Source organism: Phoca vitulina, unplaced genomic scaffold (assembly GCF_004348235.1).
Source record: "Phoca vitulina isolate PV1807 unplaced genomic scaffold, GSC_HSeal_1.0 scaffold101, whole genome shotgun sequence".
In the NCBI taxonomy this organism is placed as follows: Eukaryota; Metazoa; Chordata; class Mammalia; order Carnivora; family Phocidae; genus Phoca; species Phoca vitulina.
The window spans coordinates 306,927-334,562 of NW_022589804.1; the positions used below are offsets into that span (position 1 = coordinate 306,927).

The 27,636-nt window shown below is 37.3% G+C and overlaps 1 protein-coding gene across 1 annotated transcript in view; it reads left to right on the forward strand.

The window, feature by feature from the left end:
• The window catches only part of NOX4 (NADPH oxidase 4), a 160,696-nt gene that overhangs the window by 33,606 nt on the left and 99,454 nt on the right, over positions 1-27,636 (forward strand). Inside the window, exons 5-6 of the mRNA XM_032397656.1 lie at positions 5,474-5,546; positions 10,362-10,442. Coding sequence (XP_032253547.1) covers positions 5,474-5,546; positions 10,362-10,442 — 154 coding nt within the window. The remainder of the gene's footprint in view (positions 1-5,473; positions 5,547-10,361; positions 10,443-27,636) is intronic.

The following is a 27,636-nucleotide window of genomic DNA, read 5'->3' on the forward strand; positions in this document are numbered from 1 at the left end:
TATTCTTGGCTGCATATTTTTCTCATTTAGTGCTCTGAATATGTCCTGCCAGTCCTTTCTGGCCTGCCAGGTCTCTGTGGATAAGTCTGTTGCCAATCTAATGTTTCTACCATTGTAGGTTACATATCTCTTCTCCCGAGCTGCTTTCAGGATTTTCTCTTTGTCTCTGAGACTCGTAAGTTTTACTATTAGATGTCGGGGTGTTGACCTATTTTTATTGATTTTGAGAGGGGTTCTCTGTGCTTCCTGGATTTTGATGCCTGTTTCCTTCCCCAAATTAGGGAAGTTCTCTGCTATAATTTGCTCCATTATACCTTCTGCCCCTCTCTCTCTTTCTTCTTCTTCTGGGATCCCAATTATTCTAATGTTGTTTCGTCTTATGGTATCGTTTATCTCTCGAATTCTGCCCTCGTGATCCAGTAGTTGTTGATCTCTCTTTTTCTCAGCTTCTTTATTTTCCATCATTTGGTCTTCTATCTCACTGATTCTTTCTTCTGCCTCATTTATCCTAGCCGTTAGCGCCCCCATATTTGATTGCACCTCATTGATAGCCTTTTTTATTTCTACTTCGTTAGATTTTAGTTCTTTTACTTCTCCAGAAAGGGTTTCTCTAATAACTTCCATGTTTTTTTCAAGCCCAGCTAGTATCTTTAAAGTGATGATTCTGAACTCTAGATCTGACATCGTACTAATGTCCGTATTGAGTAGGTCCCTGGCAGTCGGTACTACCTCTTGTTCTTTTTGTTGAGGTGATTTTTTCCATCTTGTCATTTTGTGCAGAGGAGAATAGATTAATGAGAGAACAAAATGCTAGCAGGTAACAACGTCCCCAGAAAATATACTCTAAACAAATCAGAAAAGACCTGAAGCAGTGGGAAAAGAAAGGGAAAGAGAGAAAAAAGAAAAGGAAAGAAAAAAAGAAAAAAGAAAAAGATAAAGATAAAAACAAACAAAAGCAGAACAAAACAAAACAAAACAAAAACAGAATGTGATCAAATATGATCAGGCTGGATTATAGATCAGTGCCACACCCTAGATTTTGGGTGTATTTTGGTCTGTTAAAAGAAAGTCCCTCCCAAAATTTTAAAGAATGAAAAACTTATATATGTACAAAAATAAGGGTTGATATGATGAAGGGATGGAATATGACTGTAAAGATGGAAATTATAAAAAATTTTAAAAAAGGATTTGATAAGTTGTTTGAAAAAAGAAAGAAGAGGATTAAAAAAAAAAAAAAAAGAAAGAAAAAAGGGAGAGAATGTGATCAGGCAGGGGAGTAGAAAAAACCATACACTAGAGATTTAGAGTATATTTTGATCTGTTAGAAGAAACTATCTCAAGATTTTAAAGAGAGAACAACTTATATATATATGCCAAAAATACGGGTAACTACTATGAAGGGATAGAATATGACTTTAAAAATGAAAAATAAAAATGTTTTTTTTTTAAAAAGGGATTGATAAGATGTTGGTTGAAAAAGGGAGAAAGAAAAATTCAAAAAAAAAAGAAAAAAGGAAAAAAGAAAAAAAGACAGTTAAAAAAATAATTAACTTTGAAAGACTAAAGAATCATGGTAAAAAAGCCATGAATTCTATGTGCAGTATTCCCCTAGCGCTGGAGTTCTGCCGTTCTCATTGATCAGTAAACTTGGTCTTGGCTGGCTGTTCTCGCTGATCTTCTGGGGGAGGGGCCTGTTGCCGTGGTTCCCAAATGTCTTTGCCGGAGGCAAAATTGCCCCGCCCTTGCCGGTCCTGGCTAAGTAATCTGCTCGGGTTTGCTCTCCGGAGCTTTTGTTCCCTGCAAGCTTTCCGTACAGCTTTGGAGGCGGAGAGTGAAAATGGTGGCCTCCCAGTCTCCGACCCGGCGGAGCCGAGAACTCGGGGTCCCGCTCCTCAGCGAGCCCCCAGAGAAAAGCAGTCACTCCCGTCTCCCCGGTCTCCGGCCACACTCCGCGCTCACCCGGCCTGTGACCGCGCCTTTCTATCTGGCACCCGACCCCGGGTGGAGTCTCCAAACCCAGCAGATCCCCGCGGTGCGCTCCCGCACCTCTCCTCCCGGGGGAAGAAGGTGAGTCTCCCCGGATCTGCCGCTTGTTGGGTCCCTGCTGGAGGAGCAGTGGCCCGACTGTGCCGCGGATCACGGTTTATGACAACCCCGAGCTGAGAGCCCGCGCCTGGGCTCCGTCTCTGCAGCCGGCTTCCCTGCTCCGATCCCTGGGAGCTCTGCCGCACTCAGGCACCCCCGGTCTTTCTGTGACCCCGAGGGTCCTGAGACCACACTGTCCCGCGAGGGTTCCACCCCCCACTTCGCCACCAGAGTGACGTCCCTCAGCGGAGCAGACTTCTAAAAGTTCCGATTTTGTGCTCCGCGGCTCTATCACTTGCCAGAAGCGGCCGACGGAGGCCCCTCCCCCGCCATCTATCCTCCCAAATATCGCCTCGGATTCACTTCTCCGCACGTCCTACCTTCCAGAAAGTGGTCGCTTTTCTGTTCAAAGAGTTGTTGCTATTCTTTTCTTCGATCTCCTGTTGAGTTTGTAGGTGTTCAGAATGGTTTGATCCCTATCCAGCTGAATTCCTGAGAGGAGACGAAATCCAGGTCTCCTACTCCTCCGCCATCTTGCTCCGCCCCCCTCTAGTTAAATGTTTGAGGAAAGATCTGTTCAAACTTAGACTGGCCTCTCGGTACTAGTACTTCCCAGGGACTTTAATATACTCATGTGTCCTGTGACTCAAGGAATAGGTATTACACTTCTGAGTAATAGAAGTTAATACCTCAAGGAATACCTGAGTAATAGAAGTTAATACCTCAAGGAATTAATGCTCAGATAATATACTTTGAAAATTGTGCCTCTACACTAAACATACTCAGTTTTTTCAGGTGTCCTGATGAAGTGATTGGTAGACATTCCATAACTAACCTTGGCATACTTAGAACCACATGGGAAACCTTGTGGGCAAACACAGTATACCTTAATGAAGCCCCAAGAAAATTATCAGAAAGGCCTCTCCAGCCACACATTTCACATCATGGAGCCATCTGGGATTCTATCATTTATTTATTCATTTGGTCAAATAAGGCTTTTTTTTTTTTAATTACTTAAAGCCAGAGAGAAAGACCTCCTCTTTTTTTTTTCTTCTTCAAATGTATTGAGTTATAATTGAAGTACACTAAACTATACATATGTAAATTACATTACTCAATTGGTTTTGATGTGTGTATACACTTGTGAAATCAAGACCAAACTCAAGATGACAAATATATCTATCATTCCAAAAAGTTTTTTGTGCCTTTATAATGCATCCTGCCCTTTATTCCTCTTAGCAACTGATCTGCTTTCTATCACTGGAGAATGGTTTGGACATTCTAGAATACTATATAAAAGGAATCACAGTTAAAAGGAATCACAGAGTTTATGCTCTTGGGATTTTTTGAGGGGGGAGAATGTCTGGCTTTTTTCACTCGGTCAAATAATTTTGTGATTCATGTATGTCGTTGCGTATAGTTCATTTTTTTTTAAACTGGTGATTAATTTTCCAGGTACAGACACTACAGTTGTCTATCCATTCATTTGTTGATGGAAATTTGAGTTGTCTACAGGCCTTAACTGTTAAAAATAAAGTGGCTATGAATATTTTTGAACAAATCTTTATGTAGATATATGTTTGTGTTTCTTTCGGGGAAATACTTGGGAGTGGAAAGGCTGGGTCATTTTATATGCATGTTGTTCTTTGTAAGTAACATTTTTCTGTACTATTAGTCCTTTAACTTAGTACAGTCATCTTGTTCTTCTCTTACCCCTAGGCAGTTAGTACTCACCTGGGGCAATGGGAAAAATGAGGAGAAGGGAGTGCCCTGGGAAAAAAGTGTAGAGAAGAGATGATTTGGATTAAGCACATCAGGAAATGGAAGTCTTGTTAGGCTTCCAAATCTGGTACATTGGGAAGACTGAGGAAGAAAGAGTATCCAAGTATTAAGTATACAAAGACTAACTCCTTAATTTCTCATATGACTCTTTACAAGTAGAAACTTATTTCCACTCCACTGAGATTTCTAATGTTATTTTCCACTGTTTCTAAACTGTTGGGATTCTAATGATGCATACCTGTGTTGCTCTTCTCTCGTTCCCAGCTTGTCTGCTTCTGCTAGTGGCTTATAGTTCATGATGGCCCTTCTGTTTCCTAGGTGGTTCTTTGGCAAGGAGAGAAGTTGGGGGACGTCTGTGCTTTTGGAGATACAGTTGTTTCAGTAGCTTTCCATATAGATTTAAGATGGAATCTCTCAGCTGGGGCATTTGGGACTTACTGTTGCTTATGTGATTGTAAGAGTAAATAATGGTAACTTATAGACAGGATATTTTATTTGGTAGGAATAAGATAGTAAGAAATGAGACTATTGTGATTTTAGTTCTTGTTGATATAGCATATCAGCTATTCATTTTGGATATGCTATATGGGCTAACATTGGATTTTTAGCCATGTATCACGTCAGTATTAAGTTTGAAAACCAACATGCTTGCACAGTTTTTTCTTTGTTAAAAAATGATGTTATATCATATCAGAAGCCCTGATTACAGCATATTTTCCATACTAAGGAAATATGCCTGCAAGTGTTCTTAAAACATCAGCACTATAATTTTTTTCTTGAAATCTACTATTTTTTTTTCTACGCTTGAAGTTGTGGTTTTTAGAAAGCTTTAGATTTTATTTTTTCATTAAAATTATTCTATGTAGTGAATCCCAAAAGAAATTACTAGAATTGAAACTGAAGCAGCTACTAGTTCCATAAAAGGGGGGCTGAGAGAGTAAGGGAGTGTTAATACTTAGTGGGGGAGAAAACCAAAACAATAAAGGGTGCTCCATGTGAACCCAGCCCTGTTGTATATTTTTTCCTCCTTTAAAACAATTTTATTAATGTATAATTAAGATATAATAAATTGCATCTATTTAATGCATACTCTCATAAGTTTTGACTCTTGCATATATCCATGAAACCATCAATATATATATAACAAACACTATCAATATAATGAACCCATCTTAACACTCAGTCTTTAAAATTTCTTCATGCCTTTGGAAGTTTTTCCTTGCTGCCCCTCCCTGCCTCCCCATTAAACATATATTTAATTTCTGTCTCTTGTCTTCATTACTGACATTTGATCTTTGTACATTTGGTAGAGCACGTCCCTATAGAAGTATGTACACATTCACCGTTCTGAGTGGGATACTTGAAAAATACTAAGGCGGACTCTTACATTAAAGGTAGAAAGACTGCTTTGTCCTAAGTACCTTGAAATTGCGCTAATTTTGAAAAGGCTTTTTTTTGAGAGGGAACATACAAGGAGATAGGCGATTTGAATTGGGCTTCCCACAGAGCAGCATAGTACTTTGGATTTTAAGGTAATAATTTTTTGTACTTTTTTTCTCAGTATGTTTTAAGTTAAAATGTACTTATATACATTTTTTTTTTATAGTTCCTGGCCTGACAGGGGTCGGCATGGTGTTGGTGCTCTTCCTGATGGTTACAGCTTCTACATACGCAATACGGTGAGTGTCAGAGCCATTATTTCAATGTTTACTGGCCAGAGTGTTTAGATTTTCCTCTGATTATCTTCACTTTCATATGTAGAAAAAGTCTTGATTAACTGGAGTGCTTAGCCAATGCAATCAATATTCTGGTCAATGGACTATTTTGGATAACTAAGAGTGAAGTAGAGACATTTCTATGTATCATTTCCTGTTTTTGAAAATTCTCATTGTTTTAGTCAAATATTCTGTGTTGGTAAGGAAACACATGGAGAATTTCTAAAGACTAAGGAAATTTGAGTTCTTCAGGGTCATCCATCTGAAGGATAGTGTATCTCTATGAAACATGAGATTGAATTCAACATGTAGGCAAAGGAATATATCCCTGTCATTTTATAACTCATTTCCTGGTGTGAGTTTGTTTTGCAGCAATTTAATGTAGTAGTCTAAATGAAGCTTTGGAAATATGGTTAGTTGACATTTGTTAAAATAATCAGAAATATCTGCATGCATATTTATTCATCTAGTTATAAGACTTGGAGCAACTGCAGGTATACATTTTCATGAGCACTCTCACATGTTCTTTCTGATGGATACATTCTTATTTCATAATATTTTACAGCATCTTATGTTTCTGGTCAAACTTTTTGGTTAAGAAAGCAAAAAGAAGAGATAATACATAATATTCAAGAATCCCAAATCATTCTACTTGTTGAGATGTGAAATTTAATGGAAATGCACACACATGCACACACGCATACATGCTTTGAAAATAATTGCCCAGTAATATTTTTTAAGATTTTATATATTTATTTTAGAGAGACAGAGAGAAAGCACGCGTGCAACCAAGCTGGGTGGGGTTGGGGAGCAGAGGGAGAGGAAGAGAGAGAATCTCAGACTCTGCACTGAGCGCAGAGCCAGACATGGGGCTCAATTCCACGATTCTGAGATCATTACCTGAGCCGAAATCAAGAGTCTAATGCTTAACTGACTGAGCCACCCAGGCTCCCCTACCCAACAGAGTATTAAAATAAGTCTATCCTTGTACTTCTGAACACATACGTTTTCAGTTATGTCTTAAGGAAAAAATCTAGATGTACAATGGCTGGGTCAAACTGTAAGCACATTTTTAAGACTTTTCGTAAGAATTAAAAATCACCTTTCTCTAACATCAGTGCATGAAAGTGTCAATTTTGTGGGGAGAAATTTTCTTTTAGTTAAGTAAAGCATTCATTAAAAAACTTTCATTTTTCAGTTTTAGGTATTCTTGAAGGAAAATTAGGGCATCTGACATTTATTTGCAAGATTGAAGAATATGAGTGTTCTACATCTAGAAAAAAAGTCTTTAATTGAGAGAGAGTTTTATAAAATGGAATATAAAGATCAGCTTCTATTTTCAACTGAGCCATTACATTTGTGCTCATAATAATTCAGTGACTGTTTATTAATCTTTAGTTTTTCATTTCTTTCTCTTTTTTTTTTAAAGATTTATTTATTTTATAGAGAGAATACACTCATGCATGAGTGGGGGGAGGGGCAGAGAGAGAGGGAGAGAGAGAATCCCAAGCAGATTCCACGCTGAGTACAGAGCCCAACTTGGGGCTCATTTGCAGAACCCTGAGAGAATGACCTGAGCTGAAATCAAGAGTCGGCTGCTTAACTGACTGTGCCAGCCAGGTGCCCCGTTTTTCATTTCTTAAAAGATATTATAAAACCAACTCTACTTTTCTCCAAGCTTTATTGGGGGAACCGTGGAATTCTTTTTTTTTTTCCTAAAGATTTATTTTAGAGTGATAGAGATGGCGGTGGGGGACGCAGAGAGGGAGGAGTTGAGGGAGAGGGAGAGAGAGAATCCTCAAACAGATTGCCTGGTGGTGCAGAGCCTGACGTGGGGCTTGATCTCACAACCCTGAGATCATGACCTGAGCTGAAATCAAGAGTCGATGCTTTAAATGACTGAGCCACCCATGCACCCCTGGGGGAATCATGGAATCCCCATGGATTCCATGGATCATGGAGATAATCTTCTACCTTTTCTCTTTACCAGTGAAGAAATAAAGCATTAGAGAAATAAAGTGAATAAATGGCTCCGTAGTTTGAGTAGTTGAATATAGTCTAGTAATTCACCAATGGTCCATTTGTGGTCAATCTATTAAAATAAGTAATATATTTTAATAGTAGGTGACAGGAATACAAACATATTTTCATATCAATAGATTTTTAAAAGGTGGTAATTAAATCTGAGCTCTAGTTTGAATAAGTAGAATAAACTAAGAATTAATTTCCTTTATAGAATTAAAAAATATAGAAGCTAGAGCTGAGATCATACTTACCAAAGAAACAAAAGATACATTCCTAAGAAAATTATGAAAAAAACCAAAGTGATATTTTTAATTCTGCCATTATTTATATATGATAAAAAATGAAACATTTATAATTATTAGAAATAGAATTATGAAAAAGAATGCAACAACAAGTCATCATTATTTCCAGAAAGGTACATGTAATTGTCTAGCCAGAAAATCCAAGAGAACTATGGGAAAAAATAGTATTATACCAGATTAAAGAGTCAGAATAGGTAAATGAACACAAAACAAATATTAAAATTGGCTTTTATATAACAGCTATTATCAGTTTGGAAATAGAATAAAATAAAAAAGTACCACTCACAACTGCAACAAAAACATGGAATATCTAGAAATAAACTTAATAAGAAACTATTGAAAGCTATATAAAAAAACAGACCTTTACTGAGAGAAATAAGTAGAGATTTTTGAATAAAGACTGTCTTTATTCCATAACTCCATAAAGATGGCGTTCTTCCTCAATCATGTTATAGGTTGTTGCAGTTCCAATCAAAATTGTTTTTGAACTTAGCAAAACAGTTCTAAAATTTGTTTGTTTTTGAACTCAGCAAAACAGTTCTAAAGTTCATCTGAGGGAACATCCAAGTACATGTTCCAGAGAGGAGTAAAAGGAGGACGGTTGGTTACTAAACATTAACATGATTAAGCTTCAGTAACTTAAAACAGAAGAGGACTTAACTGCAAAAATGACCAAGGAATTGACCCTCTTTGGTATTAAAGAGGGCACGTTCTGCATGGAGCACTGGGTGTTATACGCAAACAATGAATCGTGGAACACTACATCAAAAACTAATGATGTAATGTATGGTGATTAACATAACATAATAAAAAAAAAAGATGAATAAGTTCAGAGATCTGCTGTGCAACATGATGTCTATGATGTGCACTGAAAAATTTGTTAAGAGGGTAGATCTTAAGTGTTCTTATACAAAAACGAAAACAAAAAAGCAAAGGAACACAAGGGGAACTTTGGAGGTGATGGCTATGTTTATTATATTGATTGTGGTGATGGTATTGTGGGGACATGCATGTATCCAAAGTCCTCAAATTGTATACATTAAATATGAGTGGTTTCTTTTTGTGAATTAGTTACTCTTCAATAAAACTCTAAAAAAGAAAAAAAAATGACCAAGGAATTGGACCTAATGACAGAGTTGATAGAAAGCCGTGGAAGACACTTTGCTATATATATGAAGCCGCTGAATAATAAAGATGCCATTACAAAGTTATGAGGAAAATAAGGCTTATGTGAATGAAATTCTAGATAAATTAGAGGTAACTGTAAAAAAATTTATGTCATTAAAAATTTAGAAGAAATTTTGCCCAATAATAAATTATTGTAATTATATGGAACTAGTACATGCTTAAAATTTAAATAGTTTACACACAACAATTAAGAAAAATACACTGTAGAAATGGATAATGAAGAGATAAATCACAGAAGAATTAAAAGCAAATAACACAGAAAGGAAATAATAACCAATTCCACTTAATACAAAATAACGAAAACATATTAAGTGGAGTCTGGGTTTGGAGTAACAGGCTCTCCTCCTCTACAGTGGGATTTGTAATTGATAAATGTTTTCAGAGAGCAATGGGCAATGCGTATCAAAAACAGAATGTGTGTCCTTTGATGTAGCAATTCCACTTCTAGGAATTTAGGTTCAAAAAGAATCAGATATGTGCAAAAAGTCATATGTTACGAAGATGTTAATGATCTTGTTTATGATAGCAAAAGCTGTGGATGAAGTAAATGTCAATCAATTAGATACTGCCTAAATCAGGGGTTCTAAAAGGTTCTAGGGGTTGTAACAGAATCCTCTAAGAAGCTTTTACCAATTTCTGCCCTCCACCTCCAAGATTCTAATATGAATATCCACCCAGGCATATCAAATGAAGTAACTGTTCGTATTTTTACTTTTCTCAAAAATTTCATAGATTGTGCTTATCATACCGCTTCCTTTTCAGACTCTTGTTTCTCCCCTAGGGCAGTAAGTAACACTGTTAATTTTTAACATATATGCCATTCAGGAAAACAATAGAAAACTTTAGTGAGCATTTCTTTAATTTCTCTCAATTTGACTTTCCTTTGGACTACTCTTACAATATGTATTGGGATGGGAGCATTATTTGTTTTAGATATCATTTGGAAATTGAGAATATTGATCAAAAGGACAGTAAAAGTACATATTAGCAGCCTATAACCTACTCCTCAATCTTATATCATCATAATTTTAAAATAAACATTTTCTTTTAATTCTTTCCATGTATCTTTATTTGAAATACAAAGAACCTTCAAAATTATAAAGTGTTAGTTACAATTTTGTCAGTTCTCTCTGCATGGTGTGTTAATACTTTGGTACTAATAGATAAATCTGAGATAACTCCTATTTTAACTTTCTTCGATTGTGACGTGTCTGAAATGATGGAATGTAAAGTAGAATTGAAATGAAGTTATTTGTTTTTTCAGAGTTTCCAACTATGACATCTTCTGGTATACTCATAATCTCTTCTTTGTCTTCTACATGCTGCTGATGTTGCATGTTTCAGGGTAAGTTTAAAAAAATATTTTTAAATATTTTTAAAAACATGTATACCTAAAAATGGGGTAATGAAAGATAAATCTATAGGAATTTTCATAGGAAGTGGTAAAATTATTTGGTTACTTGGAATTGAGGGTAGTCTCAAGAATGAAGATATAGTTCTACTTGTAGCATAGCATATTTTAATGAAAGTAGTATAAAAGTGTATTAAAACTGAAAGAGTTGGGGCACCTGGGTGGCTCAATTGGTTAGGTGTCTGCCTTAGGCTTGGGTCATGATTCTAGGGTCCTGGGGTCGGGCCCCACATCTGGCTACCTGCTCTGTGGGGAGCCTGCTTTTCCCTCTCCCGCTCCCTCTGCTTGTGCTCTCTCTCCCTGTCAAATAAATAAGTAAAATCTTTAAAAAAAAAAAAAAACTGAGTTACTTCTCCCACAGTGTTGCAGGTTTTTTTAAAGATGTATTTATTTATTTGAGAGAGAGAGAGAGAGAGTGAGCAGGTAGAGGGGCAGAGAGAGAGGGAGAAAGAGAGAGAAGCAGACTCCCCGCTGAGCATGGAGCCCACCGTGGGGCTTGATCCCAGGGCCCTGAGACCATGACCTGAGCTGAAATCAAGAGTCAGATGGTTAACCGACTGAGCCACCCAGGTGCCCCCACAATATTGCAATTTTTAAAGTCCTCTATAGTTATATCCTTTTTTTAAAAATTATGTTATGTTAGTCACCATACAGTACATCATTAGTTTTTGATGTAGTGTTCCATGATTCATTGTTTGCGTATAATACCCAGTGCTCCATGCAATACATGCCCTCCTTAATACCCATCACTGGGCTAACCCATCCCCCCAACCCCCTCCCCTCTAAAACCCTTATTTTGTTTCCTGTAGTCCATAGTCTCTCGTGGTTCATCTCCCCTCTGATTTTTTTTTTTTAAGAGAGAAAAGTAGAGGGAGATGGAGGGGAGTGGCAGAGGGAGAGGGGGAGAGAGAGAATCTTAAACAGGCTCCATGCCCAGCATGGAGACCGATGCTGAGCATGATCTCACAACCCTGAGATCATGACCTGAGCCGAAATCAAGAGTTGGATGCTAAACTGGCAGAGCCACCCAGGCACCCCTCTATAGTTATATCCTGATACTCTCTAAGAGAAAGTTAGTAAGAAGTGAAGACTTCTTACTGGTATTTTAGTGTTTGTATTTTTAGGAATTCCTTATGTCTTGCTGCTACAAAATTTGTAAGAATGGAATTACCAGTTTTTAGTTTAAAAAGGCCTCGCAGCCCATAGCAACATTTTTCCAGATATGCCTCCTGAAGGAAGGGAAATAAAAGCAAAATAAACTATTGGGATGACATCAAAATAGAAGGTTTCTGCACAGTGAAAGAAACAATTAATAAAACTAAAAGGCAAACTACTGAATGGGAGAAGATACTTGTAAATGATATAGCTGATAAAGGTTTAGTACCCAAAATATATAAAGAACTGATACAACTCAATACCCGAAAACCAAATAATCCAATTAAAAAATGGGCAGAAGACATGAATAGGTGCCTGGGTGTCTCAGTCAGTTAAGTGTCTGATTCTTGATTTTGGCTCAGGTCATGATGTCAGGGTCTTGAGATCAAGTCCTGCATCAGGCTCCACGTTCAGTGGGGAGTCTGCTTGAAATTCTCTCTCTCCCTCTGTCCCTTCCCCCCTCATGTGCACACTCTCTCTCTCTAAAAAATAAATAAAGCTTTAAAAAATCGGGAGAAGACATCAATGGACATTTCTCTAAAGAAGACATCCAGATGGCTAACAGACTCATGAAAAGATGCACAACATCACTCATCATCAGGGAAATGCAAACCAAAACTACAGTGAGATATCAACTCACACCTGTCAGAATGGCTAAAATCAAAAACACAAGCAACCCCACAAGTGTTGGCAGAGATGTGGATATATAGAAACCCCCCTTGCACTGTTGGTGGGAATGCAAACTGGTGCAGCCACTGTGGAAAACAGTATGGAGTTTCCTCAAAAAGTTAAAAATAGAGCTACCCTATGATCTGGCAGTGGGTATTTACCTAAGAATACAAAAACACTAAATCAAAGATACATGCACCCCTATGTTAATAGCAGCATTATTTACAGTAGCCCAACTATGGAAGCAGCTCAAGTGGCCATCAGTTGATGAATGGATAAAGAAGATGTAGTATATATATACAATGAAATATTATTCAGCCATAAAAAGGAAATGAAATCTTGCCATTTGCAAAGTATGGATGGACTTAGAGAGTATAATGCTAAGTGAAATAAGTCTGTCAAAAAAAGACAAATACCATATGATCTCACTCGTATGTGGAATTTAAGAAACAAAACAAACAAGCAAAGGAAAAATAAAAAGAGAGGCACAAACCAAGAAACAGACTTTTAACTATAGAGAACAAACTGATGGTTACCAGAGGGGAAGTGGGTAGAGGGATAGGTGAAATAGATGATGGGGATTAAAGAGTATACTTATCATGTTGAGCACTGACTATTTTTTTTTAATTTCAAGTTTTTATTTAAATTCTAGTTAACATATATGGTAAAATTGATTTCAGGTATAGAATTTGTGATTCATCACTTACATATAACACCCAGTGCTCTTCACAAGTGCCCTCAATACCCATCACCCATCTAGCCCATTCCCCACCCACTCCTTCCATCAACCCTTACTTTGTTCTCTGTAGTCAAGAGTCTCTTTTGGTTTGCTCCCCCCCTCTCTTTTTTTCACCTTCCCCTGTGTTCATGTTCTGTTTCATGTATATAATATTATATATATATACACCCCACATCTTCTTTATCCATTCATCAGTTAATGGACAGTTGGGTTTTTTCCATAGTTTGGCTATTGTTGATAATGCTGCTATAAACATTGGGGTTCATGGAACACTGACTAATGTATAGAATTATTGAATCACTATATCATACACCTGAAATTAATATAACACTGTATGTTAACTATACTGGAATTAAAATACAAAACTTAATAAAAATAAATAAATAAAAATAAAAAGGCCTACCTGTGATATTAGTTGCAGAGAAAGCCAAAGGTTTACAATGACCAAAGACAAGGATCTGTCAAAAACATCAGAAGATCACAAAGGAAAAAAAGAGAGTATCCTAAGCTTGTTACAAAGAATATACCCCAAATATTCTGAAAAGTGTGTTAACCCAAGCAGTTTACTCAAAGGTGTAGTGCTTAAAATAATCTATTAGCTTTGGGGCGCCTGGGTGGCTCAGTCGTTAAGCGTCTGCCTTCGGCTCAGGTCATGGTCCCAGGATCCTGGGATCGAGCCCCACATCGGGCTCCCTGCTCTGCGGGAAGCCTGCTTCTCCCTCTCCCACTCCCCCTGCTTGTGTTCCCTCTCTCGCTGTGTCTCTCTCTGTCAAATAAATAAATAAAATCTTTAAAAAAAAAAAAAATCTATTAGCTTAGAGGAAGGAAATAATATACCTGTGTATGCATATATCTCCATGATAACCAAGTGGACTGTGGTTTTGTCTTGAGACCCACATTAATATGACACAATAGGCCATCATCTGGCATCAGGTTCACTTGACTGAGCAGAATAATAGAGGACAGGAAACATAAGTCAATAGGTTAATATCAGGTCCTTCTGTGGGGATCCCTCTGGTTGGTTAGGAATCATTTCCCACCTCCTCTCCCTTGCCCCCCACGTAGTAACTCAGTTTCAAGATGAATAAACCATATGGGTAGGCATGGACTACCTTGCTTTGCATAAGGCTCATGCTCCACAGGAACCAGGATCTTGGTAGCCGCCCCAGTCTCCTCAAGGGATGCCCTCAGTTGTGAGAACACACTGCACACAGGAAACTGAGGTCTGTGTGTCCTGAATGATATTATAGTGCACTCATAACCCTCCTGGTCCAGATGCATTCCACCAATAATAAACAATGTTGCCTGGAAACTCAGCTGGCTTTCCCCATTTATCATAGCCCAAAATGTTTCCAGGGAGACAGTGTTTGGAGAAAAGTTCAGATCTGCTGTTAATCCTTTCCTCAGAATGTTTTCTAATGTACTTTGTCAATACAGTAGGTCATATACATAAATTATGATTTATTTCAGGGTGCCTGTTCAAAATGGTTTTTTTCTCCTCTGATTTTGGAGACCACTGGTTTAGACGGCAGTATTATATGGGTCTCTCATATAAGTCCTGGCTCAATTTGTTCTGTACTGGGTTCCAGTACCTACAGTTGTAGAGCAGCAGAAACATGGCCTCACATTATTATCCTGACTTTCGATTAGTCATTCCTATCACACAAAGAAGAGAGCCATGGTCTGAGGAAGCTCTGGGTTCTATTCTTTTCCCTTTGTGAGGATAATATGTTCTGTGGAATATTAGGACACCAAGAAAGCTCTCAGTACAAATTTGGTTTACACTCTGTTATTTAAATGGCTTGTTTGCCTGTCAGGGTTATTATCATAAAATGAACTATGAGTAAGCAGATGCTACTAATGTTAACTGTAATTTAAAATAATTACATAATGCTTACTATATGCCAAGAATAAATTCAAAATGATTTAGATGCTTTATGTCTTCAGGGATCACAGTTTTACAAGGATAAAATAATATTGTTAAACCCCCTTTACAGGTCAGAAAACTGAAGTTTAGGGAGAGTAAGTAACTTACTAAAGTTTACCTAACTGATGGATCTTGGATTCAAATTCAGCCATTCTGACTCAAAAACTCATATTTTTTTACTACTAGGTTTTGTTTTTTGGAGAGTTCTATACTGAGAACTTAGTGTTAAGATTTATTTTTTAGGGCAGCAGCTCTTTCTGCCCATGGGTCCTGTCTCTGGGCTTTAATAAACCACCTGTTTGCACCAAAGACATTTCCAGAGTTCCTTCTTGGTGGTGGGCTCCAGACGTCACCCCAATGAACTCCATCTATATCCAAAACTCCATCATTGTGAGGGGCTAGGGTATATTACCAGATAGATTTCTCCTAAAGAAAGTAATATGTTAGGAGAAGATGTGCCTTGAGAATCTGTGTGGTGATCTGCCCTGAGGTTGTACACAGATATTCAGCAGCAATTTCATCAAACTGAGAAGCTTAAGGTTTGGCAATTATGGTTCAAGAATATTCCCAGGCCATGAGCCCTGGAAAAGATGGCAGAGGAGTAGGGGACCCTATTCCAACCAGTCCCCAGAATTGAGCTGGATATCTACCAGACCACTCTGAACACCCACTAAATCAGCCTGAGATGTAAGAAGATAGATCTGGATCTCTACAAACAGAATATCGCAAGCAGTTGGTTTCGAGGTATGAAGAGGGGAGCCATGATTCTGCACATATCAGAAGATAAACAGAAGGGGGAGGGAGTGGGCATAAGCGCTGGCTCCTGGAAGGTGAAATAACACAGGAGCGCAAAAGCCTCCGTGCTGGGGACGGGCATAGACTTGCAGACCAGTAGCCACAGGGAAAGGACTTTAGGGCAGTCTCTGGACTGAAACCTGGAGCAGCGGGGCCACACGTGCGAACTGGGGGTGGTTGGGGGTTATAGAAGCACAAAGGGCAGAGACGTGCCCCGACCTGGAGGCGAGGACTGGGAGCCCTGCTGAGGGGTGCACAACCCAGGACGCTGCAGTTTATAGCAGCACAGAAAGAAACGGATAGTGCAGCCTGGAGATCTCATTGATGAACAGACTGCGATCTCACTGCTCTGAGGCAGAGGGTTGGAAACGATCTCTTCTGCTCTGACTCTCGGAAGAGACACGGAAAGCCACCGGGAAAGCCGCCAGAGAGCAAAAGCCCCCCAAAATCGTTTTTCACTGAGCCCATCCCCCCCCCCAAGGGGGCAGGACAACTCTGCCCAAACAGGGTTGCCTGAGTAACAGTGTGGCAGTCCCCTCCCCCAGAAGACAAGCTGGGAGAACAAGATCCCTATAAAACAGGTGCATCTTGCGTGGGTTGTGGTCAATAATTTGGACTCTGTACATTCCTTCAACCACCCCTCAACAAAATGACTATGAGGAGGAACCTGCAAAATAGGAAAGACTCAGAGACTGTGACTTCTGCCACAGATTTACAAATGGATACAGATATAACCAAGATGTCGGAAATGGAATTCAGGGTAGCAAATATGAAGACAATAGCTAGAATGGAGAAATTGATTAATGGCAACATAGAGTCTCTAAGGGCAGAAATGAAAGCTGAACTGGCAGAACTCAAAAATGCTATCAGTGAGATCCAATCTAATCTAGATAATCTAACAGCTAGGGTAAGCGAGGCAGAAGAACGAATTAGTGATCTAGAAAGACCAATTGATAGAAAAGAAGGAAAAAGAGGAGGCCAGGGAAAAACAAATCAAAATCCACGAAAATAGAATCAGAGAAATAAGTGACACCATGAAACGTTCTAATCTCAGACTTATTGGGATCCCTGAGGGGGTGGAGAGAGAGAGGACTAGAAGATATATTTGAGCAAATCATAGCTGAGAACTTCCGTAATCTGGGGAATAAAACAAACATTCACGTCCTAGAGGCAGAGAGGACCTCTCTCAAGATCAAGGAAAACAGGCCAACACCCCGGCATGTAATAGTAAAACCTGCAAATCTTAGAACCAAGGAAACCATCTTAAGGGCAGTTAGGGGGAATAGATTCCTTATGTACAGAGGGAGGAACATCAGAATAACGTCAGACCTATCCCCAGAGACCTGGCAAGCCAGAAAGGCCTGGCAAGACATATTGAGGGTACTAAATCAGAAGAACATGCAGCCAAGAATATTTTATCCAGGAAGGCTGTCATTTAGAATGAATGGAGAGATGCAGAGCTTCCAAGACTGGCAGAAACTGAAAGAATATGTGACCACTAAGCCAGCCCTGTAAAAAATATTAAGGGGGAGTTTTATAAAAGGAGAAAATCCCCAAGAGTGATATAGAACAGAAATTTACAATCTATAGAAACAAGGACATCACAGGCAACATGATGACAATAAATTCATATCTTTCAATAATCACTCTCAATGTGAACGGCCTAAATGCTCCCATAAAATGGCACAGGGTTGCAGATTGGATAAAAAGACAGGACCCATCCATATGCTGTCTACAAGAGACTCATTTTGAACCTAAAGATACATCCAGACTGAAAGTGAAGGGATGGAGATCCATCTTCCATGCCAACAGACCTCAAAAGAAAGCCGGAGTAGCAATTCTTATATCAGACAAGTTATATTTTAAGCTAAAGACTGTATAGTTAGAGAAACAGAAGGACACTATATCATCTTAAAGGGTCTATCCAACAAGAAGATCTAACAATTGTTAATATCTACACCCCCAATATGGGAGCAGCCATCTACATAAGCCAACTGTTAACCAAAATAAAGAGTCATATTGATAACAATACGTTAATTGTAGAAGACCTCAATACTCCACTCTCAGCAATAGACAGATCATCTAAGCAGAAAATCAACAAAGAAACAAGAGCTTTGAATGACACACTCGACCAGATGGACCTCATAGATATATACAGAACATTCCACCCTAAAACAACAGAATGCTTATTCTTCTCGAGCACACATGGAACTTTCTCCAGATTAGACCACATACTTGGTCACAAATGAGGTCTCAACCGATACCAAAAGATTGAGATTATTCCCTCCCTGCATATTCTCAGACCATAATGCTTTAAAACTGGAACTCAATCACAAGAAAAAATTTGGAAGAAATTCAAACACTTGGAAGCTAAAGACCACTCTGCTTGATAATGTTTGGGTCAACCAAGAAATCAAAGAAGAACTTAAACAATTCATGGAAACCAATGAGAACGAAAACACATCAGTCCAAAACGTATGGGATACTGCAAAGGTGGTCCTAAGGGGGAAATACATAGCCATCCAAGCCTCATTCAAAAAAATAGAAAAATGCCGAATTCACCAACTAACTTTACACCTTAAAGAACTAGAGAAAAAACAACCAACAATGCCTAAGCCATGCATTAGAAGAGAAATAATTAAGATTAGAGCAGAGATCAATGAATTAGAAACCAGAAACATAGTAGATCGGATCAATGAAACTAGAAGCTAGAATTAATTCTTTGAAAGAATTAATTAGATTGATAAACCACTGGCCAGACTTATCCAAAAGAAAAGAGAAAGGACCGAAATTAATAAATTATGAATGAAAGGGGAGAGATCACGACTAACACCAAGGAAATAGAAACAATTATTAGAAATTATTATCAACAACTATATGCCAATAAATTAAGCAACTGGAAGAAATGGATGCCTTCCTGGAAACCTATAAACAGCCAAGACTGAAACAGGAAGAAATTGACAACCTGAATAAGCCAATAAACAGTAAAGAGTTTGAAGCAGTGATCAAAAAACAAGAGCCCAGGGCCTGATGGATTCCCTGGGGAATTCTACCAAACATTCAAAGAAGAAATAATACCTCTTCTCCTGAAGCTATTTTAAAGAAATAGAAACAGAAGTAAAGCTTCCAGACTCATTCTATGAGGCCAGCATTACCTCAATCCCCAAACCAGGCAAAAACTCCATCAAAAAGGACAATTTCAGACCGATATCCCTGATGAACATGGATTCCAAAATTCTCAAAAAAAATCCTAGCTAATAGAATCCAACAATATATTAAAGGATCATCCACCACGACCAAGTGTGATTTATCCCCGAGATGCAAGGGTGGTTCAACATTCACAAATCAATCAATGTGATAGAACACATTAATAAGAGAGAGAAGAACCATATCATCCTCTCAACTGATGCAGAAAAAGCATTTGACAAAATATAGTCTCCTTTCCTGATTAAAACTCTTCAGAGTACAAGGATAGAGGGAACATTCCTCAAGTTCATAAAACCCATCTATGAAAAACCCACAGTGAATATCATCCTCAATGGGGAAAAGCTGAGAGCCTTTTCCTTAAGATCAGGAACACTTCAAGGATGCCCAGTCTTGCCACTATTTTTCAACATAGTACTAGAAGTCCTAGCAACAGCAATCAGACAACAAAAAGAAGTAAAAGGTATTCAAATTGGCAAAGAAGAAGTCAAACTCTCTCTCTTTGCAGATGACATGATACTTTATGTGGAAAACCCAAAAGACTCCACCCCCAAATTACTAGAACTCATACAGCAATTTAGTAATGTGGCAGGATTCAAAATCAATGCACAGAAATCAGTTGCTTTCTTATACACTAACAAGGCAACTGTAGAAAGAGAAATTAGAGAAATGACTCATTTACAATAGCACCAAAAACCGTAAGATGCCTCGGAATAAACCTAACCAAAGAGGTAAAGGATCTATACTCTAGGAACTACAGAACACTCATGAAAGAAATTGAATAAGTCACAAAAAGATGGAAAAATATTCCATGCCCATGGATCAGAAGAATAAACATTGTTAAAATGTCTATTCGACCCAGAGCAATCTATACCTTCAAGGCCATCCTGATCATAGTTCCAATGACATTTTTCAAAGTGCTGGAACAAACAATCCTAAAATTTGTATGGAATCAGAAAAGACCCCGAATCGCCAAGGAAATGTTGAAAAAGAAAAACAAAGCTGGGGGCATCCCGTTGCCCAATTTCAAGCTATATTACAAAGCAGTGATCACCAAGACAGCATGGTACTGGCACAAAAACAGACATAAAGACCAATGGAACAGAATAGAGAACCCAGATATGGACCCTCAACTCTATGGTCAAATAATCTTCGACAAAGCAGGAAAAAATATGCAATGGAAAAAAGACAGTCTCTTCAATAAATGGTGCTGGGAAAATTGGACAGAAGAATGAAACTCGACCATTATCTAACACCATACACAAAGATAAACTCAAAATGGATGAAAGACCTCAGTGTGAGACAGGAATCCATCAAAATTCTAGAGGAGAACATAGGCAGTAACCTCTTTGACAGAGGCCACAGCACCTTCTTTCAAGGTACATTTCCAAAGGCTAGTGAAATGAAGCAAAAATGAACTTTTGGGACTTCATCAAGATAAAAAGCTTCTGCACAGCAAAGAAAATAGTCAACAAAATAAAGAAGCAACCCACAGAATGGGAGAAGATATTTGCAAATGACACTACGGATAAAGGGCTGGTATCTAAGATCTATAAAGAAGTTCTCAAACTCAACACCCAAAAAACAAATAATCAAGTCAAAAAATGGGCAGAAGACATGAACAGACACTTCTCCAAAGAAGACATACAAATGTCTAACAGACACATGAAAAAATGTTCATCATCATTAGCCATCAGGGAAATTCAAATCAAAACCACATTGAGATACCACCTTACACCAGTTAGAATGGCAAAAAGGGACAGGGAAAGAAACAACAAATGTTGGAGAGGTTGTGGAGAAAGGGGAACCCTTTTACACTGTTGGTGGGAATGCAAGTTGGTACAGCCACTTTGGAAAACAGTGTGGAGGTTCCTCAAAAAATTAAAAATAGAGCTACCCTATGACCCAACAATTGCACTACCAAGTATTTACCCCAAAGACACAGATGTAGTGAAAAGAAGGGCCATATCCACCCCAATGTTCATAGCAGCAATGTCCACAATAACCAAACTGTGGAAAGAACCGAGATGCCCTTCAACAGATGAATGGATAAAGAAGATTTGGTCCATATATACAATGGAATATTACTCAGCCATCAGAAAGGATGAATACCCAACTTTTACATCAACATGGATGGAACTGGAGGAAATTTTGCTAAGTGAAAGAAGTCAAGCAGAGAAAGTCAATTATCATATGGGTTCACTTATTTGTGGAACATAAGGAATAGCATGGAGGACATTGGGAGAAGGAAGGGAAAAATGAAGGGTGAGAAATCGGAGGGAGAGATGAACCATGAGATACTATGGACTCTGAGAAACAAACTGATGGTTTTAGAGGGGAGGGAGGTGGGGCAATGGGTTAGCCCGGTGATGAGTATTAAGGAGGGCATGTACTGCATGGAGCACTGGGTGTTATATGAAAACAATGAATCGTGGATCACTACATCAAAAACAAATGATGTAATATATGGTGATTAACATAACATAATAAAAAGAAAACAACTAATGATGTATTGTATGGTGACTAACATAACATAATAAAATAAAATAAAATTTACAGAAAAGATTTTTTAAAGGTTAATATCTTGATTTATCTAGGATTATGGTCTCTCTCATCTATCTGTACCAGATGAGAGAAAAATGCAATCATTTGTTAGTATAATTAATTATGCATTCTTTTGCCTTTATGTTGTACTAAGTTAAAACTGAAAATATCTGTTTCTTTGTAATTCAAAATAGAGTCAGTTTTTAAAAAAAGGTTCAGGAGTTTAAACAGACTTCTTAAGTTTAAAGAGGTTTGTATTGAGAGTTCTTCATTTTTTGGACATAAAAGAATTCATATTTAAATTTTGATTTTACTTTAGTAAAACAAGGGTCAGAAACAGAAAGGGACTTTAATTTATGCAAAGAAATAACAAAAGGCATCTGCAGAGTGAATTATATGTAATCAATTTCTTATACTAACTTAATTGTTACAAACTATTAGTAAAAAACAACTATTCTAATACTGAAAGCAGTGTCATACAACAAATATATAATTCTATAAGCATTCTATAGTACACATATTTATGAAATTAAATTTTTATTGAAGTATATTTCATAAAATTATATATATTGTATATTGCAAAGTAATATATTTTAAGTATACACTGTGATGATACACATATATGTTGTGAAATGATTGTCCCAACCAAGTGAATTAACACACCCAACACTTTACAATTGTCTTTTTTTTTTTTCCTGGTGAGAATGCTTAAGGTCTACTCTCTTAGGAAATCTCAACTATATAGTATGGTATTATTAACTATAATCATCACGCTGTGCATTAGATCCTCAGAACTTTTCCATCTTATAACTAAAGGTTTGTAACCCTGTGAAGTTAAATTTTGAATAAAGCCACATAGATTATGCTTCTGGTATGGGAAAACTTACTGGTGGTAAATCTTACAGCTTTTTCAAAATGGAACATTTCTCAAAAATTTTTTTTTATTACTAAAGGATCTAAGTAAATCTAGTGAAATTATTATCATTTGTGCCAATGTTGAGAACTTAGACATTCTTTGCTTTATGAAATACATTGGTAATTTTTTTCTTTAGCTTTTGGTTATATGAGTAAATAAAGTGCAGTTATTCAAAACAGGTTTCTTGGATTTATACTGAGATTTCTATTAAAGAGTGTACTTTAAGTAGGGACAGGAAATCGGTATTTTCTGGGCATTTACTCTTTCCATCAGTATGCTAAGTACTATAATGAGGTATAGTAGAACAATATAATATATGATCTTTAGTCTTCCAGCATTGGTAATTAGTTTGGAATTAAAATGTCAATTGAAAGTGCTAGAGAGAATTTTAGACTGCATATTTTCCAGGTAAAAACATATTTTATTTTCAGGAATTCTGGTAGTTCAGAATTGAAGAATCAATGTAGGCTAGAAATTTTTGAAAATTTTAGGCTTCAAGGATGAAATGATTAGAGATTGTCTGCCTGAGCAGACTTTTGCAATAGGAGGAGCAGTTGCTTCCAATGATTTTCGAAGGTCAATTTTGTTTTCATGGAATCTCAAATTTTGAAAGAAGCTTAAAGGATATCTCAAGTAAGATGCCTTGAGTCTCCCATACAAACTAAATATCTAATTCTGAAAAGACAATTCTGCCTTTGAGAAGCTCTAATTTTCACAAAGTTCTTTTCCTTTTGAACCAGAATTTATTTTACTTTAATTTAATCCAGTGACTTCAATGTCTGTGACTCTGTAGGCCATGGAAATTGAGGCCCTCTCCTTCAAATTCTGCTCATCTGTTCCTTGCTCGATGATTATTCAAGTCTCATCATTATTCCAAATTTAAAAATATATATATTAATAGTTAATGTTCATTGAGTACTTATCTTGTAACTTACTAATGTTTGATCTCATTAAATCCTCCCAACAACCCTGGTAAAATCTGCTGCTGCTGTTGTTGTTGTTGTTACTATTATTATTATTCTCATTGTCAGGGTGACAGAGCAATGGCAGTGGCAGGTGAAGTAACTTGTTAAAAGTCATGGGTAGTTAGTAGAAGAGTTTGGGTTTGAACCCAGGGATCAGATTCCTGAGCCCACATTCCACACCACTAACTTAGGCTGGCTGCTGTTTGGTATGCTTCCCTTGTATCCCTTTTAAAGCTGGAAACCACACTAACTGCAGTGCTCTGGGTATGTGACATGATGTTGGCAACATGGAAAGTTTATCATTTTTGCTCCAAATATTGCAGCCATTATTTAGGACCCGGTTGTCTTGTTTCACGATTAACTGTGCCCTTAGCTTAACCTAATTTTCATACTTGTTAACCATGTTTTAGATTTTTAAAATTATTTATAAGCAAATCTATTGCATGACACCCTAAAAAACACATTTCATATACACTGAATTCAGATGTTTCTTTTCAGTGGTCATGTGTATCTTTAAAATATGCTAATTTTCCTTTCCAAGAGGTCAAAAAAGCAAGGCAATTAAGAGGTAGATCATTAATAGCTGTATGACCTTGTCAGATAATTTGTCCTTTCTTTTTCTTAACTATTAGATGAGATTAATAAAGTCACTTACATCATAGGGTTGTCTCAGATTTAAATGAGTGAATACAGCAATGTAGACATAATATAAGCATATTCAAGTGTTAGCAGGAAAAAAATTATACTTGTGCCAATACCTAATAGTTGTATTAGGAAGAAACTACATTGGACTGTTTGAAGAATCTTTTTTTTTTTAATAAAGACACAGCACTTTTGAAGAGCACAGATTTTCCTATCTACAAAGTAATTTGATGAAAGTATAATGAAAACTACTTAGCAGATCAAAAGAATATTCCTTGAAAGGGCAACAATTTTTATAACATTGTTGGGTCTCAAAAATTCAATTGATTTTAACAGTAAAGGTTTACTTTGGGACTTACAAGACAAGCCTCCTCCTGAGGGATTTTTTTTTCTTTTAATTTTTAATACGCCTTTCTAGGAGTTTGCTATTTGCCTGCTATATTAAAGATATTTCAATTCAGAAGACATTTGAGGGACAAGAAAAGGCAAAACTGTTTCCTCTTTTCAGACATGAATGTAACTGGACATTTCTTTATTTTCATTTGAAAAACTCATCAGGAGGATATATATACTGCCATTCTCACTTACTGATAAAAGGGATATTGGAGGGAAAAGCAATTATGAATGTCACAGAGCCTCAGCTGAGAGACTAACCCTGCTCCTCTGACAGGCATGTGGAGGGAATGCATTGTAAATGAGATTTGGCACCCTGGCCTCTCAATCTTACCATAGTCAACACCCACTGGCTCTAGCCTGGAGTGTTGTGGGGGGTAGTGATTGTATTTTACTTTTTTATTTACATAAGAGAGGACAATTCTGAAAAAGAGAAGGGGGAAGGGCTTCCTCAAACGCCTGTATGACAAGGAGAGCCAATTAATTGTGTAAATAATATTGTTGTGCTAGCTCTGCTGGACTTCTCAGATCTTATTTTATTATATAAACTAATATATATTATTTATATATTACATGGTACATTATTCTTTCAAACAGAGCTCTTTGCCATTTGGGAATACTTGCTGGCAAGAGTTCATTGTAGAGCATGATTTATATTCTGTTTGAATCCTTTTTTGTAGGGGGATTTAAAAGGAATGTGTTTCTATGTGCATGTCTCTAAAATCATTTATTCTTCCAACAAGGGGAACACAGTGGGCAGCCTTTGTCAACAATGACATTAGTGAATCAGAGGCACTGTCGGCTTCATAGGAGTTTAGGCTCAAGAAGTTAACCAGGGTTAGACAAATATTTATGAAGTTAGGCTTACTGTACTAGCTTATCCTCCCTCCGCTATGCCCTTAGGAGGAGGAAATTTAAGAACATTCTATTGGGGGATAGAGGTAGCTATGCAATTTGAATAAGTACTGAAAGTCACCGATTCCCATGGGGCGCCTGGGTGGCTCAGTTGTTAAGTGTCTGCCTTCGGCTCAGGTCATGATCCCAGGGTCCTGGGATTGAGCCCCGCATTGGGCTCCCTGCTCAGCGGGAAGCCTGTTTCTCCCTCTCCCACTCCCCCTGCTTTGTGTTCCCTCTCTCACTGTGTCTCTCTCTGTCAAATAAATAAATAAAATCTTTGAAAAAAAAAAAAAAGAAAGTCACCGATTCCCAAATATCTTCCCTTTTAGAAGCCACTTGCACTGAGGGCTTCTTTCACCCACACTGGCCTGTGTGATCTTCCCACTAGTCAGAGGCATTTGCGCCTAAAATGTCAGTGGGAACTTGGTAAAGCCCAGGGAAAGGAAGGCCCAGAGGTGTTAGTTAAGCCAATTCTATTCTAGCACTGGGGAAGAACAATTTATTTCCCTACACCTTCTTTTCTATGTTCCTTTCCTTGCCTCTAGTTTTGAATTGGCTATATAATGTATTGTCCAAACCAGACACTTCTGAGAATGAAATGGGATGCTGTTAATAATTAAGCAGTGACTTGTGGGTGAACCAGGACATATGGTGATTCTAATTCTACCTATTCCTAAGCATTAGGGGAAAGTTCTAGGGAGACTGCATCACAAAAGGAAACCTTACCTCAAATAGGGGCTCTACATGGGTATTTGGGAGCCTAGACCATTCAAATAATAGACACAGTAGATTTGTGTAACTTTGTCCCACTTTACAGATCATAATTGAATGTCCTCTACCATGTTAGGTAGAAGGTTGAGGATTTGCATGTTCATGGTCATGGCTAAATCTTTTTTTTTTTTTTTTAATGTTATGTTCATGGCTAAATCTTTTGATACTACTCATCATTCTTACAGGTAACCTGTTCTGTATAGTTTCCAGATGATTAATTTCTGATAGGTGTGCATAATTATTCTAAGTTTGATGCCCTTTATTTCTACCTCAAAATCCTATCTCTTTCAATAGAGTAGGAGTTCTCTACTTGGATTCATAATCTCTAGGAATCATTGAATGGTTGCAGGGGATTCATGAATTCCTGAATACAACCCCCCCCCATGCACAATGTGTGTGTGTGTAAATATATATACGCATATATATTTATATTTAATACATTACACACACACACACACACTACCTTTCATTAGATTCCCAAGGCTGTATCTATCGTCCAAAGGAAGTTAAAAATAACTGAACTGAATGAAGCCTCTTAAAGCTAGAGTGTTACTAGAGAGCCGTAATATTACATTTATACATTTTATATCTCCACTTCAGTTTTATCCAGAGTTCAAAACAATATTGTGGGGAAAATAAGAAACACTGGGAAAATTTTCTTCTCACATGAAGGTTCTGTAAGGAGAACTTACCTAATAAATATGGTTTTGGGTCTATCAATCACATTATCATTTTAGAGGATAATAATGATACTCATCATAATAATGTCCAAGGTTTATGTAATAATTCAGTGTGTGACAGGTACTGTTTTTAGCCCTAATTTATGTACACACATATATATACATATATACCCCTCCCCACATGCACACAATTTTGTTTTGTTTTTAATCTCATAGCACTATGAGGTAAGTACTTTTATTATCCTCATTTTACAAATGGGAATGTGAGGCACAGAAGGTTAAATTAAATGATTATTTAAAGCCACCTAGTTAGGGCCTGATAGGACTGGGGATTGACCCACAGTCTGACCCCAGAATCTATGCATTTAATTTCTAATCTTTTCTTGAATTAATGAATGATTTTTTTCATGGTTTGGAAGGTACCTGGCTTATGAATGAAATATATTCATGTCATGTGAAAATCTGGGATAACTGTCTAATTTATCCATAAAAGTTGGTGAGTGTATATGTGTGTATTTTTTATGTTTTGAGTAAGAAATTCAATTTTGTTACAAGTTACATAGATTTCAAGGTTTTGAAGATGAAATTTAGTCCTCCGAGAAGACAGTAAGAAAATGAAATTTTTTTGTATTCCTTTATAAAATTTCTTACAATGTTCAGCCTTGTTATGGCACATAATAAATATAACTTTATAATAATTCTAATAATAAAATTATATCTATGTGTTACTTTAATGTCCAAAATTCTTCCAGGTAACTTGAAAATAACAATGAAAAAAGCTAGGTTCTAGACTAGAGCTAATAAAAATACAGTAGAAGAGATACTCTTACC